General features: G+C 41.2%; 2 protein-coding genes and 1 long non-coding RNA gene across 3 annotated transcripts; 2 read left to right on the top strand and 1 right to left on the bottom strand.

Moving 5' to 3' along the window:
* Positions 1 to 2,084: 2,084 nt before the first annotated feature.
* On the bottom strand, positions 2,085 to 8,063 carry LOC115924830. The gene has a single exon (XM_030987702.1). It carries the CDS (start codon positions 8,061 to 8,063, stop codon positions 2,085 to 2,087), a length of 5,979 nt encoding a protein of 1,992 aa, XP_030843562.1.
* Positions 8,064 to 11,246: 3,183 nt separating this feature from the next.
* Positions 11,247 to 13,814, top strand: LOC115924829 (uncharacterized protein K02A2.6-like). Its single transcript, XM_030987701.1, has one exon. The coding sequence runs from the start codon at positions 11,247 to 11,249 to the stop codon at positions 13,812 to 13,814; it is 2,568 nt and encodes an 855-aa protein (XP_030843561.1).
* A 2,316-nt stretch (positions 13,815 to 16,130) lies between these two features.
* LOC105440634 lies at positions 16,131 to 17,017 on the top strand. Its single transcript, XR_971744.2, has 2 exons — positions 16,131 to 16,338; positions 16,928 to 17,017. It is a non-coding gene; the product is annotated as an uncharacterized LOC105440634 (long non-coding RNA).
* The last annotated feature ends 307 nt before the right edge of the window (positions 17,018 to 17,324 follow it).

Genomic DNA, 17,324 nt, shown 5'->3' with positions numbered 1-17,324 from the left:
CATGAAGGACACGATACAACAAATCGTTTTCTTTCTCTAATGTGAAAGCTTCCGCGCTTCGCGCGGGAATGGGCGAAAATGAATTCAGACAAGGATTAAGAGACGAGAATGGTACATAGGATCGTCTTCTTTCTTTAATCATCTAATGAAACGTCAGAAGGGGAAGGGGAACTTGATTCAAACATTAAGGATTAAGAGTTGAGAAAGGTACATCGAATCGTCTTCTGTCTTTAATAATCTGATGAAACGTCAGAGCTTCCGCGCTACGCGCGGAGGAAGGGGAACTTGATTCAAACAAGGATTAAGAGTCGAGAACGGTTCAACGAATCGTCTTCTTTCTCTAATAATTTAGTGAAACGTCAAAGCTTCCGCGCTTCGTTGGGGGAAGGGGGAACACCCCCTCCCTGCACGCAACCCCCTAGGGACCGTGCTTCGCGTGCTCATTACCGCCCCCTAAAATGAAATCCTGGCTACACGCTTGGTAGGGGTGCAACTTGCCACACGCTTCTACCTATTGATTGCTTTGATCCATTGCCGAAAATATTTTGGCACCTATCATCCCCCCCCCCCCCAACCACGGATACAAATCGACACCCTTGCTTCAAAGCTTATTTTGATCCCTCCCCTGTTGCTTTCTAGAACTTCCACGATGACCTAATACATTGTATCAGGGTCGTCGCTAGACCTTTTTCAGTGGGGGGGGGGGTGTAGAGGCCAACGATTACCGACAAAACTAGCCACCAATTACCGACAAAATTAAGTGTCTCAATATCTACAAATAACCCTATAAACCCAGGGCCGAAGGCTAAATTGTTTTTCCTATGGACTATCTATAGTACTTGCGTATGCGCAATTGATCAATTTCCTCGTCAACATCATAGCTATATATTTTAATGCAGGCGCGGAGCTAGGATCTTATTTTAGGGAGGGGCGGTAGTGAGCAAGCGAAGCGCGCTAGTTAGGGGGTGTCGGTGTTAGGCCTCCCTAAATATTATTAGCAAAAGAAGACGATTTATTGTACCGTTCTCGACTCGTATAAATGAAGTTTTCCCCTCCTGCGCGAAGCGCTGAAATTTTGGCGTTTCATCAAAATATAGAGAAAGGAAGACGATTCGTCGTATCGTTGTTGACTCTTAATCCTTGTTTGAATTTAGTTTCCCTGAAAATGTTAAATCTCTGATTTCTTTAGCTGATATTATAGGAAAGTGAAACTTCGAGAAAATACAAGTATTGTAGTTGTAGTCACTCTCGAAGTCGTCACAGCGGATACAAAGTCACAGTTCGTAGGGAAAAAAACTTGTTGGCCGACCGACAATATACATCTCACCGACTTCAAACTTCTGTGTAGAGATATCTACATATGATCCTTGAGACAATGTGGTAATTTCATGGTTCTTTGTTTATTAACACTCAACTGAACTCCAATCATTTCCATACACCGGAATGTACAAAGTAGCAATAGTAGTAGTAGTTTAGTAGGTAAAACAAAGTTTTCCTTCCTTGAATCCGTGCCCACATCATCCTTTATCGTTCTTGCAAAGCATAAACAATATTCGGTGCTGACTTATCATAATTAAATGTCTTAAATTGACATCCTTTCATGGAAGCGTCCTCTCTTGAAATCGCGTAAAACTTTGCTCTCTTGCAATTCGCGTGTTGACAAAATCATCCTTTGTAAATTCGCGACTTGACATGTGTTGATCCAATCCAAATTCGCGATAAAACATGTGTTGATCCAATACAAATTCGCGATTAAACATGTGTTGATCCAATGCAAATTCGCGATTAAAGATGTGTTGATCAGATCCAAATTCGCTATTAAACACGATTTGATCCTGTATTGGCTCATTATCACAAATGATTACCAATTACTAGCCAAAGGGCTATTAATATTTTACTTCTCACTTTAACACAAACACAAAATTTCACTGGCGCTCTGAATTCCACTTGTTCGCTTGATCCAAACACAAATTGCTTCATTTGCTTGATATCCTCCTCCAATAATGATTCAAAGCACATCCACTTAAAGGCACTTTCACATATTATACATATAGATCCTTTCATAAATTTGAGACAAACTCCATTCAAATTTCCTGCTCCAGTAGAATACACAACTTGGTTACTGGTCTTACTAGCGATGTTGTTGCAGTTTTCACTTTCGCTCTGCGGACGAACCCCTTGTTGTCTGGCATAACCTCTTGCACTCGGGCCATGGACCAGGAACATCTGTGCGCTGTTTCGTCTATGACGAGTACAATGTCCCCCACCTGAAGGTTACGACTTGGCTGCAGCCACTTTTGTCGGCGTTGTAGAGAAGGCAGGTACTCTCGCACCCACCTCTTCCAGAATAGGTCTGCCAAGTACTGCATCTGTTTCCACCGCTTCTTTGCGTAGATGTCCTTGTTGTCGAAGATCCCTGGAGGTAGCGTCGTTGAACCCTTCATAGTCAGCAAGCTGTTTGGTGAGATTACATCCAGATCATTTGGGTTGTCTGAACATCGGGTAAGAGGCCTACTATTTATAACGGCCTCCACTTCACACATGAATGTATGGAGCTGCTCCTCATTCTGGTAGGACTTTAGATACTGCTCTCTCATGACTGCACACAGTATCTTTCTGACTGTTCTAATTTGGCGTTCCCATACTCCCCCCTGATGGGAAGCAGCAGGAGGATTGAAATGCCATTTCATGCCATGGTTTGCATGAAAGTTGATCAGCTGGTCTTGATTCAGTTCCTTTAATGCCTGCTTCAGTTCCCTTTCAGCTCCTACTAAATTTGTACCATTATCCGAGAACATCTCTTTCATAGGTCCTCGGCGGCTGATGAAGCGACGAATAGCCTCAATACAGGAGCTTGTGTCTAGACTCGATGCAACTTCAATGTGCACCCCTCTGCAGGACAGGCATGTGAAGATTACGCCATATCTTTTCCTTATGCTTCTTCCACACTTTATTTCAAAAGGACCAAAATAGTCCATGCCAACTCTGGTGAACGCCGGCTCGTCGCTCTGAACTCGACTTCTTGGAAGTTCTGCCATTTTCTGATGACCAGCCTTTCCTTGGTTCTTTCTGCAAATGATGCATTTCCTTGCTATGTTTCGTGCTAAAACTCCAGCTCCTACCACCCAGAATTTCTGTCGTAATTCAGCTACCATGTGATTTTGTCCCTGATGACCAACTCTCCTATGGATGTATTGCATTAAAAGAGTGGTTACATGGTGCTTCTTTGGTAGGATGTATTGATGTTTAGCACTGCTTGGAATCTGGGCATTCTGCAATCTTCCACCTACTTGAAGTAACCCATTGCTCAATTCTGGATCAAGGTTACTAAGGGTAGAGCGTTTTGGTACTCCTTTCTCTTCTCCGTGACCAGCCAGTCGTTTCATTTCCTCTGGGAATGATTCAAGTTGCAATTGTTTAACAATTGCGACTTCGGCATCTTCAATGTCCTTATTTGTCAGGCTGAACATTTCACTGGAATTGCCATCTATTCCTTTCCCCTTTCCTTGCAGAATTTTCTTGAACTTCAATATCCAGGCAACTCCTCGTTTCAGCTTATCCCAATCAGAATAGTGCGACAGGAGTGCACTTATTGGATCCTCTTTGTTTATCATTGTGGCATGAATGTGAGTCTCATCCAAATCTCCTGACATAGTATCATCAGCTTTCTCCATTCTTGCTGGAGCTTTCACACCCTCAGATGGCCATATTTCTTCAGACCGCTTTAGGAATTCTGGGCCTTCAAACCATTCCTTCTTCTTGGTTAGTTCACTGGCATCCAATCCCCTGGATGCATGATCTGCCGGGTTTAACTTGGTAGGAATGTACTTCCACTGATTTGTCTCTGATCCATCTCGGATGATACTCAGTCTGTTTGTCACAAATACTGGATATCTGGCAGTTTCGTTGGCAATGTATTTCAGAACTGTTTGACTGTCCGTCCAAAATACTGTCTCATCCAACTCCATATTCATTTCCCTCTTGATCATACTGTCTTGCTTTACTGCGAGTGTTGCAGCAGTTAACTCCATCTTAACAATAGTGTGAGGCTTCAGTGGGGCAACCCTGGCTTTGGCTGTCAAAAATGCCACATGAACCTCTTCATTCTCATCTGTCTGTCTCAAGTAGGTCACAACACCATAGCCATCCATGCTAGCATCGGCAAAGTGGTGCAGCTGTCTGTTTGTTACTATACCAAAGTTCTTTGGTTTTAGACATCTTTCAGTCTTCACCTGGTCAAGATTTTGTAGCTCATTCATCCAATGTTCCCATTCCATTTTCTGCTTTTCAGGGATTGACTGGTCCCAGTCCAATTTAGCTTGGCACAATTCTTGCAGAATTATCTTAGCCTTCAGAACGAATGGTGCTGCTAGCCCGAAGGGATCATAGACTGAGCTCATTACTGATAGGATGTTTCGGCGAGTAGCCTTTCTTGACATTTCTTTCAATTTGAAGCCTAACTGGTCATTTTCTGGATCCCATCTCACACCAAGAGCTCGTTCAGTTGGAAGAACTTCCCTTTGTAAGTCCAAATCCTTCAATTCAACAGCATGTTCCTCCTTTGGAATGGAATCCAAGACCTCTCGTCTGTTGCTTGACCATTTGGTTAACTTGAAGCCTCCCTTGGACAACACTTGTCTTAATGATTCAGCTAGATCAATGCCTTCTCGGGGTGTTGATACTGACTTCAGAAAATCATCAACATAAAAGTCTTTCTGTATGGCATCTAGGACTTCTTCCTTTGCACAACCTTCATTGTCCTTTGCTGTTCTTTTCAGGGCATAATTCGAACAACTGGGAGAAGATGTAGCCCCAAAAAGATGGACTAGCATTCTGTAGGCTACTGGCTCTTTGGTGATATTCCCCTCAGGCCACCACAAGTAACGCAGCATGTCGCATTGGTCTGGTGTAACTTTCACCTGATAGAACATAGACTGTATATCTGCCATTATAGCCACTTTCTCTTTCCTCCATCTGAGGAGAACACCAAGCAATCTGTTGGTTAGATCTGGTCCTTGTAGGAGTTCCTGATTAAGAGACTTTCCTTTGTAGCTGATAGGACAATTGAAGACTACTCTAATCTTTCCTGGCTTTTGGGGATGATACACCCCATGGTGAGGGATATACCATACCTTCCCATCATGTCTGTCCAAGTCTGCTTCTGGAACCTTCTCTGCATAGCCTTGCTTTTCCAGATCATTCATGAATGTGGTGTACTGTTCATGGATTTCCTTGTTCTTTGATAACTTCTGTCCTTGTCTTTCAAGAAATCTTTCAGCTTGGTCCTTGTTGTTAGGCATAGCCACATCTCTCTGCTTTAAGGGCAGATCCATCTGATAATGATTGTCTTTCTTAGTGATAGATTTCTCCATTATGTCCAAGAAATTCTTGTCGTCAACTGACAGGCCCTCTCTGTGATCACTTAGTCTCTCTGTAAATTCCATATTGCAGAAGTCTTTGAATTTCCGTTCTAATTCCTCTTGTCTAGGAATGATGGAAACTTCTTCCTGTTTACAAAAACAGACTTTGTGAATATCTGCTTGCTCTTGAGCTTGTATACCATACACGAGCCAACCTAGCCTTGAGCGGATAGCATATGGTTCTTCGATGTCACCAGCTTTAATTTCTAGAGGCATCGATGCTGACGGAACGTTGGCTCCAATCATGAGAGTTACCCTTGAAATAGAGTTGCGGTTACTTATTTCGGGCAATTCTATGTCCTTCAGATGTTTCCATCGTTTCAGATCCTTTTGAGTTGGAGCATCTGAAACTGTCACTGGTATACCATCTTTGACATAGATGGGCGGAAGATTGATGAATTCCTTCTCCTTTACTCCTGCGATCTGCAGCTCATCTACAGTGACTTCTGTATCTATCACTTCTTCAAGATTCAATGTCTTGACTATTAGCTTGGTTTTCCTGGTTCTTGCATGCAGCCTTTGGGTAAGTTCTGTGTCACAGAAGACTGTTCCACATCCATTATCTATGAATGCATAAGTTGATATGCATCTGTCATTTCCTTTGTGCTTCACGATGACTGGAACTATCGTCATGCACGTCGATGTCTGGGGTTTTCCTCCAACACTTTTCTTCACATTGGTAGACCCTGAAGAGATCCTTCCAGCTTCACTTTGCACATCGGTAGATGTTGAAGCATCATTGGTGGTTTTCCTTGTATTTCCTTCTCCGTCTTTCATCCACCTGGGATCATGCATTAAAGTGTTGTGCATCCTGTCGCAGACATCACACTTGATCTTACTCTTGCATTCCTTTTTCAGATGTTTTGGTTTCAGGCATCGGAAGCAGAGGCCTTTCCTTTTACATTGCTCTGATCTTTCTTCAACTGTCAAGGCTTCAAATTTTCGGCACTCGTCAATAACATGCCTTGAGTTGGTGCCACAGAAAGTACAACTTGGATCCCTCTTGTCCTTCTGCTCCCTATCCTGTTGTGTAGCTGTACCAAATGCCTTTGTGCTTCTTGATTTTTGTAGTTTTTCTTTCTCATCTTTATGGTAGGAAGCATTTTTCTCAGTCCTCTGATATCCCAATCCCTGTACCATGGGATCGTTAATGTTTCTTTCAGTCTGTATGACGAACTGTGCAAGGTCGTCCAGGGTGGGATTCCTATTGGCAATATCACGAGTCAGGCCTACTCGTGAGATCCACTTCTGTTGGAGATACAAGGGTAGTTTGCTTGCCAGAACTCTCAGAAAACTTGCACTATCCATGCCTCCTAAGTCCCCTGCTGCTCTAACATGTGAGCAATTATTGAGGTATATTGCGAATTTTCGCAATCCTTGCCTATCTCCTGATCGTATCTGCTCCCAGGCAATTGCCCTTTCCTTGTATGCATTTATTATGTTACTCTGCTTTCCATAGTCTCTGTGTAGCATGGACTTGGCTGTCTCATATGCCCTCTTACTTGGTTGTATGTGGGGGCATTCTCGAATAAGCTCATGCGCTTCTCCTCGTGTGTATTTTAGTAGAAGCTCTAGTCTTCTGAAAGGTTCATCAGTTCTCTGTTCAACCACATATTCAAAATTCCTTATAAAGGTAAGGTAATCAAGTGGATCCCCATTGAACGGCTCGAGATCTGGCGATGGTAGACTGTTTTCTGCAGTGAATCTAATCATCTCCCTAAGCATCTGTTTGGTGGCTCCTTCTTCATTGCTCACAGGTTCCTTGCGAAAGGCTTGTTCTTGTTCTTGTCTACGACCACCGACAAAATCACCTCTAACTCGTTCTTGTCCACGATCACGGAAAGAGTCACCTCTAACTTGATCTCGTTCTTGTCCACGATCACGGAAAGAGTCACCTCTAACTTGATCTCGTTCTTGTCCATGATCACCGACAAAATCATCTCTAACTCGTTCTCGTTCTTGTCCACGATCGAGGAAAGAGTCACCTCTAACTTGATCTCGTTCTTGTCCACGATCACGGAAAGAGTCACCTCTTACTTGTTCTCGTTCTTGTCCACGATCACGGAAAGAATCACCTTCCACTTTCCATTTCTGTAGCTCTTCCTCTGAGTCTTGTTGTAGAAGCTTCAATTCTGCTTGCAAGAGAATAGCAGTCTTTTGTCTTTCAATCTCCGCTTCTTCATCCTTCAAAAGCTGACTCTTTCTCAAATTCTCAGCCTTTTCTTTTGCAATTCGTATTTCTTGTTCGGCTTGTTCCATTTCATGTTGTTTTTGAAGTGTTCTCAGTTTCTTCTCAAGTTCACTCGTTTGATGTAAGGCTATCAACTTTGCTTTAAGTTGTCTTTCCTTCTTTCTCTCTCTTTCTCTCCTCTTTGCAGTGCTGGCAGAAGAGGCCGATGATCCACATAATGACAATGTGGATTCTGAGTCATCTTGATCTTCTTTCCCATTCTCTAGATCTCTTTCTCTAGTAAAGCTCCTTGTTGCACCACTCTCCTTATCATCAACATGATCAATATCATTGCCACTGGCATTGCTCAGTTCCTTATCTTTCACGACATGATCGATATCATTGCCATTGGCATTGCTCAGTTCCTTATCTTTCCCACCTGGGGATTTGGGAGTAGTATTCCCATCCAGCATAATTGCAATTTACTTGATAAACATTCCTTTCAAATCAGCAGTAACGTGTAGAGCTATAGAGTCTAGCCGATTTCACTTCAAAGTTTCATTTCATTCAGCCGATTTCACTTCTGAGTTTCTTTTCATTGAATTACTCACTGTGTACTTGTGCGGTGTTCGCGAGTATCACGCCCGGGGGCTTTGCCGTGTCGAATTCCTTCATCCATGCAGTATCCGTTGAAGAATCGACTTTGTTTTACTAATGTAGAGATATCTACATATGATCCTTGAGACAATGTGGTAATTTCATGGTTCTTTGTTTATTAACACTCAACTGAACTCCAATCATTTCCATACACCGGAATGTACAAAGTAGCAATAGTAGTAGTAGTTTAGTAGGTAAAACAAAGTTTTCCTTCCTTGAATCCGTGCCCACATCATATCATATCTGTAGTTTCCATGTGACAAGCCTAGCTACGTTTGTACAACAATTCCAGTCAATCTACGGTATCCTCAAAACAAAAACTAAATTTGGCTTCTTATATCTTGATCCTTACATTCTGCATTGATATAGTACACGAGGATCGAGCAAAAATACCTACACAGCTGACCCGACACAGCAACATATATTTACCCGTGTTTTGTTTGCTTCCTTGACGAGACGACTCCACCCAACGACCCCCTTTCTTTTACCCCCACTCCTGCTTTCTCAGGCTCTTACCTCCCCCTCCTCTCTTTCACACCCCCCCCCCCCCGTTTCTTTTGTTTCCCTTTTCTCTTTTTTCCTTTTCTTTCTTTTCTTTCTTTTCCTTTCTTTCCTCTCCTCCCTCTTTTTTTTCCTTCTCTTTCTTACTTCTCTTTTTCTTTCTTTTCTTTTTTTTCCTTACTTTCTTTTCTTTTCCTTTTCTTTTTTCTTTTCTTTCCCTTGCCCTCTCCTTTTTTCCCCTCCCCTTTTCTCTTTTTTCCCGACGGCAGCGCAACTTTACCGATAATATCCTGAGAGGTGGGGGGGTGTCGCACCCCCACACCCCCCCCCCCTTTGGTTACACCCCTGTAATGCTTTACTTGCAGATGGTTTGTGCTTGCTTGCATTGAGGTCATTTCAGGTCTTACATATTGATGAGCTGTTTGAAATTAACTAGGAGGTATGCGCGTATTGGGGAATGTGGCTTGCTGCTCTACTTTTTTAAAAAAACTTCTCACGACATGGAATGAGTGTTCAGTGTGTAGTGATAGCTACATGTAGTTTAACAGAGTCTGCATATACAGACTAGCATGTATAACTAAATATAGAATGACCTGCAACCCATGACTCATGCCAGGTCATGTTATGAAACAATGAGTACTTGTACAGGAGATGCCTACAAAGATGTCTGACTGACACAGAGCCTCAATAAAGCTATACAACTTATTAGTTCAATCAAAGCTCTCCAACTGGTCTTTTATAAGAACATAATATGGTGTCAGAACTTAGCAGCCAGTGTTTGTGCTGAGCGACCCAGCCTGCAGTATATATATGGAGGAATCATTGAAATCAGGCCAGTTCAATCCAATTCTTTGTGATGTGAGAGATGATGAGAGCTAGAGGGCTTAGAGTCTAAGTGTATGTCCAGTGAATGTAGTTATGTCCATAATAGTTAGCGCTGTCGTTGTATGGATTGGAGTGCATAGCTCTGTGCCGGGCCAGTTCCAGTATAACGGGCAGTAAGCGTGACATATATGGGACATGAACATACAGAATAACTCAGTGAAAGTTAATAGTTGAGCTTAAAGTAATTGTTGCAAAGATACAAAAAGAAAAAGCTAATTGTTATGCTGTTCATGTGAGTGATTACACTAGGCTAAGAAACAAAAAGAAACAAAATGGCAAATCTCAGTCAACCTCCTCCACTCGACTTAAAGGGAAATATTTCCGAGAACTGGAGAAGATTTAAACAGAAATTCACTCTATACAATGTTGCCTCAGGAATGTCTGAAAAAGATGAAAAGTTACAAACATCAATGCTTCTACACGTGATTGGCGATGCTGCCTTGGAATTGTATAATACGTTTGTATTTGCTGAGGGTGAGAGCATGAAGCTTGAAAAAGTGTTGAACAAATATGAGGAATATTGCATGCCGAAACGTAATCTAACGTATGAGAGACATAGATTTTTCACAAGATCTCAGTTAGTGCATGAGAGTGTTGATCAGTACGCAACAGAATTGCGGAGTCGTGCTCAGTCATGTGAGTTTTCCATGTTGAAAGAGAGTCTTATCCAGGACAGAATTATCTGTGGTATTTTAGACGATGGTCTAAGAGAACGTTTGTTGAGGCAAGATGATCTTACATTGGACAAAACGTTGCAAGTATGTCGTGCGGCTGAACAAACTCGAACGCAGGCTCAAGCGTTGAGTTCCGCAGGGGAAAACGCCTCAATTCCGGTAGATTCTTTCAGCAAGACTAAGAAGAAATTTCCTGGTTCAAAGTCAAAACGGTCAGAACCTCAAGGTCGTACTAAAAGTAATGCATGTAGCAGGTGCGGAAACCGACATAGCAAAGACAAATGTCCCGCACAAGGTCAAACATGCAAGAAGTGCGGTAAGCAGAATCATTTTGCTAAATGTTGTAAAACCCCAGTAGCCAAGGTCAATGAACTGCAGCACTTGGAGGTAGATTCAGAGGGTTTCATGATTTGCTCTGTTGAATCAAAAGAATCCAAGGATGAATGGATAGTTAATCTACTAGTCAATAACCAGCCGGTTGACTTCAAGGTTGATACTGGTGCTCAGGCGAATCTTCTTCCTGAGACAGTATTTCACAAATTGAAACCAAAACCAAAGCTACAAAAAGCCAAAGTGATGTTGACAGGTTATTATGAGACAGATATCCCGGTCAAAGGTCGTTGTTGTGTACAAGTTGAGTACAAAGGGATCAGACTTAATGTGCCGTGTCTAGTCATTCCTGGAAATCGTCAGCCTTTGTTAGGATTACGGACGAGTGAAGACTTGTATCTGGTGAAACGGGTGTATCATGTTGAGAAACAAACTGAACACGTAACAGGTAAAAGTGTAGTTCAAGACTATCAAGATGTGTTTGTAGGTCTAGGTTGTCTTCCTGGTAAACACCACATCACATTGAGAGAGGACGCACATCCTGTTCAACAGGCATGTCGCAAAGTTCCATTTCCACTTAAAGATAAACTCAAAGACGAGTTAGATAAGATGGAACGAATGGACGTAATCACACGAGTTGATGAGCCAACTGATTGGGTTTCTTCTCTCGTGGTGGTGATGAAAAAGAATGGTCAGCTCAGGGTCTGTCTAGATCCAAGAGACCTGAACCGAGCAATCAAAAGAGAACACTATCAATTGCCATCAAGAGCTGAAATAACTGCACATTTTGCAGGAGCCAAATACTTCAGCAAGTTAGATGCATCTAGTGGTTTTTGGCAGATCCAACTAGATGACGAAAGCTCCAAGCTTTGTACGTTTATCACGCCATACGGAAGGTACAAGTTCTTGAGACTACCTTTTGGTATTTGTAGTGCTCCGGAAGTCTATCACAAGATAGTGCACCAACTGTTTGCACACATTCCGGGAGTTAACACAATGATGGATGATGTGATTGTATGGGGAACTACCCAACAGGAGCATGATGACAGATTGAGAGAAGTTCTCAGCATTGTGAGAAAAATGAATCTCAAGTTGAACAAAGACAAATGCGAGTTCAATGTCAAGAAGCTCACATTCATTGGTGACTTGATCAGTGATCAAGGAGTTCAACCTGATCCAAAGAAAGTGTCTGCTATCTTGAACATTGAGAGACCGAAATGTCGGAAAGATGTCCAACGGTTCTTGGGTATGATCAATTACCAAGGGAAGTTCATTCCAGATCTGTCGACCAAGTCAGCAGCACTGAGACATCTACTAGACAAAAAGAATGTATGGACATGGGATCATGCACAAGAGGATGCATGGAATCAGCTGAAACAAGCTCTGATACAAGAGCCAGTCCTACATTTCTATGACAGCAAGAAACCAACCAAGCTGTCAGCAGACGCATCAAAGGATGGTATTGGTGCAGTGCTACTACAGCAATATGATCAAGATTGGGTTCCGATCGCATATGCATCTAGATCAATGACTGATGCAGAGACTAGATATGCACAGATCGAGAAAGAATTGCTGGCAATCACATACGCATGTGAAAGATTCCATCAATACATCTATGGACAACAAGTAGAAGTGGAGACTGATCACAAGCCACTTATTCCACTGTTTGTAAAGTCACTGGGTGACTGTCCCCTACGCATTCAAAGGTTACTCATCAGGGTACAGAGATATGATCTCAAGGTCTTGTACACGCCTGGAAAGTACATGTATACTGCTGATACATTGTCCAGAGCAGTAGATCCAAAGGCTGAGTTGAATGCTGAAACTGAGGAGGATATCAGAGTCTACGTAAATGCTATTGTCAAGAGCATGCCAGTTACATCGAACAAACGAAATCAGATTGTCGAAGAGACAAAGAAAGATGATCAACTGCAAGAGCTGCTAGGCATCATCAGAGATGGTTGGCCGGAAACGAAGCAGCAATGTCCAGTTAGAGTCAGGGAATACTGGAACATCAGGAGTGAACTCTCTGAAGCAGATGGCATCATCTTCAAAGGCAGCAAAATAGTGGTTCCCACTACTATGAGAAGGTTCATGCTAAACAAAATCCATGAAGGACACTTAGGCATCGAGAAGTGTAAGAAACGTGCTAGAGAAGTCATCTATTGGCCCAGAATCAACACAGACATCACTGAAATGGTCCAAAGTTGTACTTCATGCCTAATGTACAGACCAAAACAGCAAGCTGAAAGTCTACATCCTCATGACGTGCCGAACCGCCCGTGGGAAAAAGTTGCTGTTGATTTGTTCACGCTGAACAATAGAGAGTACATGGTCATCGTCGACTACTGTTCACAGTTCATTGAAGTATGTACTATGACTTCTACTAGTAGCAAGGCCGTGATCAACCACATGAAAGCAGTATTTGCTCGCCATGGAACGCCATGTGAACTGATGTCGGATAATGGTCCTCAATTTGCAAGCCAAGAGTTCCAGAGCTTTGCAAAAGAATGGGATTTTCACCATACTACATCGAGTCCATATTATCCACAATCCAATGGCCTCGCAGAGAATGCTGTGAAGATTGTAAAGAAACTCATATTGAAGTCACAGCACCGTGGACAGGATATCCACAGAGCTCTACAAGTCTATCGCAGTTCACCACTAGCATGCGGAAAGTCTCCGGCAGAACTCCTCTACAATCGTCGACTTCGATCGAATCTTCCCATGCTTGACAGTTTACTCGACAATCAACAGGTCAATACTCGATCAGTGAGGGGAAGAAAGGAGGATCATAAGGTGAAGCAAAAAGAGCGATTCGACAAACATGCTCGAGACTTGTCAAAGCTAAAGCCTGGAGATCATGTCATACTCCAAGACATGAAAACCAACACCTGGTCGAAACGTGGTATTGTCAGGTCTGTCCAGGATCGAAACAGATCATACCAGATCGAGACAGAAACAGGAGAGATACGTCGCAGAAACAGACGTCACCTCAGGCCAGTCCCACGTCAACAACAAGCCGAGTCTATTCCACTACCAACACAGGATGACTTCGAGCTAGATGACACTGCAGAAGCTACAGAGCAACCAGCATCTGAAGAAAGCTCAACTACGTCATCAACCAGAACCAGAAGCGGACGAGTCATTAAACCGCCAGATCGCTTGAACTTGTAAATAATGAAAGCGAACTACAGAGAAAGACTTTCGCGTTTTGTAAATAGTTTATAGTTACAGAGTTCAACTTGGACTTTAAAACATAACAGGATTGCATGAGCATGATATATATATTTGAATGTTATAGTTTAAAAATATAACCGGATTGAATTAGTCACTTTGATTACAAAAATCAACAGTTATCACTCAACCTCAACGGAGAATTCCAGTTTCGCGAATCGCAACCTTGAAAGATATGGACTGTCGCGTAATAAGTTATATATTTGAAAGCGACAGTACTCCAGCTTTAAGGGACAGAATAATGCCCTAGTACAGTCGCGAGTGTACAGGTAGTCCACCCTGTCACTCTGTACAGTTTAAGAAGTTTTATATATGTATATGTAAACCTCTTTTAAAGAAGGGAGGTGTAGTGATAGCTACATGTAGTTTAACAGAGTCTGCATATACAGACTAGCATGTATAACTAAATATAGAATGACCTGCAACCCATGACTCATGCCAGGTCATGTTATGAAACAATGAGTACTTGTACAGGAGATGCCTACAAAGATGTCTGACTGACACAGAGCCTCAATAAAGCTATACAACTTATTAGTTCAATCAAAGCTCTCCAACTGGTCTTTTATAAGAACATAATACAGTGTACATCATATGGGACGTACAGTGATAGATGGAAAATTATTTCAGTATATTCGAAATGACTTCTAGGTAACTCCTTTTTCCTCCCACATCCTTATCCTTTCTTCTTTCTCTTGCGTTTAGAAACATTGTATGAAGCGCATTATAAATGTAATGTATTATACGATGGGCTGTATATATACAGATCACCTTATGTTTTCGTTAGAATATTTGTCTTATTTCTAACCACTTTTTTGTTAGCACGATAACTTGAAAATGGCTCAATCAAATGCCTTGAAATTTGGCACACATAATATAGGCATGAGGAAAGAGCACAAAAAGGTTTTCAACCTTGACCTTGATTGGCAACGTCATCCAGGCACAATTTTGTGAAAATCAAAATATGATCATATCTTCATAACGGAAAGACATTTCTCATTCATATTTACCAGGATCAAGGTCAATATCAGTCCGGTCAATTTCACGTCAAAAAACGTGAGCGTACGCCATTATAAGCAAAAGCATTTCATAAAGAATCGTGCGCGTTTTCGTTTGTCACGGCCGAACGCAAAATAATTCATCCTAGATTCTTTTTTGACACAGTATTCATCATGTTTTCCCGAACAATTTGATACCATGTTTATCTCTTTATGACCATTAATAAGGGAATGAGCGTGCGCGCGTGCCCATGTAATACATAGCATATATGGGCAACAACATGCCTACACAAAACCCTTATGACTCTTTGGGATGGACAGGAACCCTCAATTTTTTTTTTTCATATTCGGATAGAGTATGAGTCGGAGATGTGATTTTATTTCTCATTTGGCCATTAAGTATATCGTGTCATCATCATATTGACCTTGGAACTCAAAATACGAATTTGCATATTATGACGTCAGCATATTTATGGAAAATTGATTGTATCTCTTTAAATATTGATTGATTCTCTTCTTAATGTTAATATCTTGTAGTTGAGGCAATTGTCTACAAGTTAACTGCATATTATTTTTCATTTTGATGACATCATAGTGAAAATTGCGATTAAAGGTAACTTGCTTGATTTGCGTGTTAAGCCTGTGGAAGGTACCAATTTAGTTCAAATCATGGATCTACATGACATTAATCTTTGAGCACTATCTAGCTTAATTTGTGCTCTATGTTCTCCCAAATTTTGGTATGTTATAGCTGAGACTATGGGCTATAAAAGTTGTGTCTTTTGTTCTTTGATCAGATGGTGGGATCATGTTGAAATTTTCAATTGAAAGTTAAATTCGCAAATGTTGTAGAACATTGTAGGAATTATGCATATGTCACGTTTGTCCTATTTGTGAAATATAAACGTTAGCAGTTTTCTAGTATTCAAATTAAACAAGGAAACCCCTTTACTTTTTATACTTTACTGTCAGACAATATTGAGTGACTGACCATTTTTTTTCCTCTGGTAATAAAATACATTATATGAGCTTAAAGGGTACATGAGCATTTGTCCACATCAATAACCCACTTCTTGTAATGGCCCAAAATAATCCGATTGAATCTATGCGCAGCACAATCTAGGTAAACATGACGGGTAGAGCATTTCATGGAAGAAGATGAAATTGTGAAAATGCATTCTTCGTTATGTCAATTAGGGTCGAAGGTGTAACTGCTTATTGTATGGGGTCAATTGTCATATATCGTCTCAATCAATCTTACTGTTAATGTGATCGTTTATGAGAGTTAGTTTATCTGACAAAAAGGAGTATTCTGACTTACGTCATGGGCTGAAATAGCGCCATCTACGCTTTCCTAATTCCGACATAGCAGTAGCAACGAATTGGATGTTCGCACCGAAATCTTGTCCTAAATTACACCTGTTATTGATACGAAGCCAACCCGTTTGCAACAATAAGGAGGCAAGAAGGTTCGTTAATTCGATATATTAATGTATAACGAGTATAAATAGTATAAATAATGAGAAATGATGATATGAATGTAATCTAATATGCTTAAGTGATAATGAATGGTGTGTGTAGTATTAGTGTATGCACGGACACGTATGATACCGTATACGGCTGTAGTGGACGTTATATATATGCAAATTAGATGCACGTAAAACAGGTATACGATATATACGATATAGAGTGTAAGCTAGGGTGCTACGTAAGGCAATGTTAATTGTATGCACGTAAATAGGTATACGATATTAACGATACGAATGACGTGTCCGCTATAAGAAGGACGCAGTCATTGATATGCGTTATGCTAATAAGTCTTTGTGATTCAAACTATCTACCACGAATATTGGTCACGTGACTTGAGTGAAGGTATTGTTTATAGATAATTGCATATACACAAATGATAAGAGACAAAGAGAAGAAATTCATTTGTTATTAATCACTGCATTTAATAGGCGAACTGATGATATTATTTATACACATGTATTCGAAAATGCCTGTATGAACAATTACTTATAATCTGTTCCTTTTCTTTATCATGTTTTGTTCATACAGTTTTCACGGAGCAAGTGTGATGGAATTAGTTGACATAGAATAAATTAGCAAGTCAACCCTACTACGACTTTTCATTGACTGTTTCTTCACTTACATAGATCCATAATGGTCAATATACTACACAGTTGAAACTTTTCATATGGATAGACCTTAAAGGTAAAGACCAGTTATGGTCATGCGATTGCATTGTGACAGAAACGTTGTGGAATCGATCAGAAAAGGTTGATCATCTAGCATATAAGTATTGGTGTATACTGCAAGGTTTTGGAATCATCAAAATGATAAGAAATTTGGCCCAGTCTTCGTAAAGTTACAAGCACTGTACACAGAAAGATGTATATGGGAATATACGCACACGTGCGCGACATGTGCGTTTATCTCTCACAGACCATGTAGA

This window comes from Strongylocentrotus purpuratus, unplaced genomic scaffold (genome assembly GCF_000002235.5).
Source record: "Strongylocentrotus purpuratus isolate Spur 01 unplaced genomic scaffold, Spur_5.0 spur5_scaffold_16, whole genome shotgun sequence".
Taxonomy (NCBI): Eukaryota; Metazoa; Echinodermata; class Echinoidea; order Camarodonta; family Strongylocentrotidae; genus Strongylocentrotus; species Strongylocentrotus purpuratus.
This window is presented reverse-complemented; position numbering and strand designations above follow the sequence as displayed.

Bases quoted from the DNA above. Each gene is read 5' to 3' on its own strand.
- LOC115924829 (XM_030987701.1), top strand. From the start codon at position 11,247: ATGGAACGAATGGACGTAATCACACGAGTTGATGAGCCAACTGATTGG.
- LOC115924830 (XM_030987702.1), bottom strand. From the start codon at position 8,063: ATGCTGGATGGGAATACTACTCCCAAATCCCCAGGTGGGAAAGATAAG.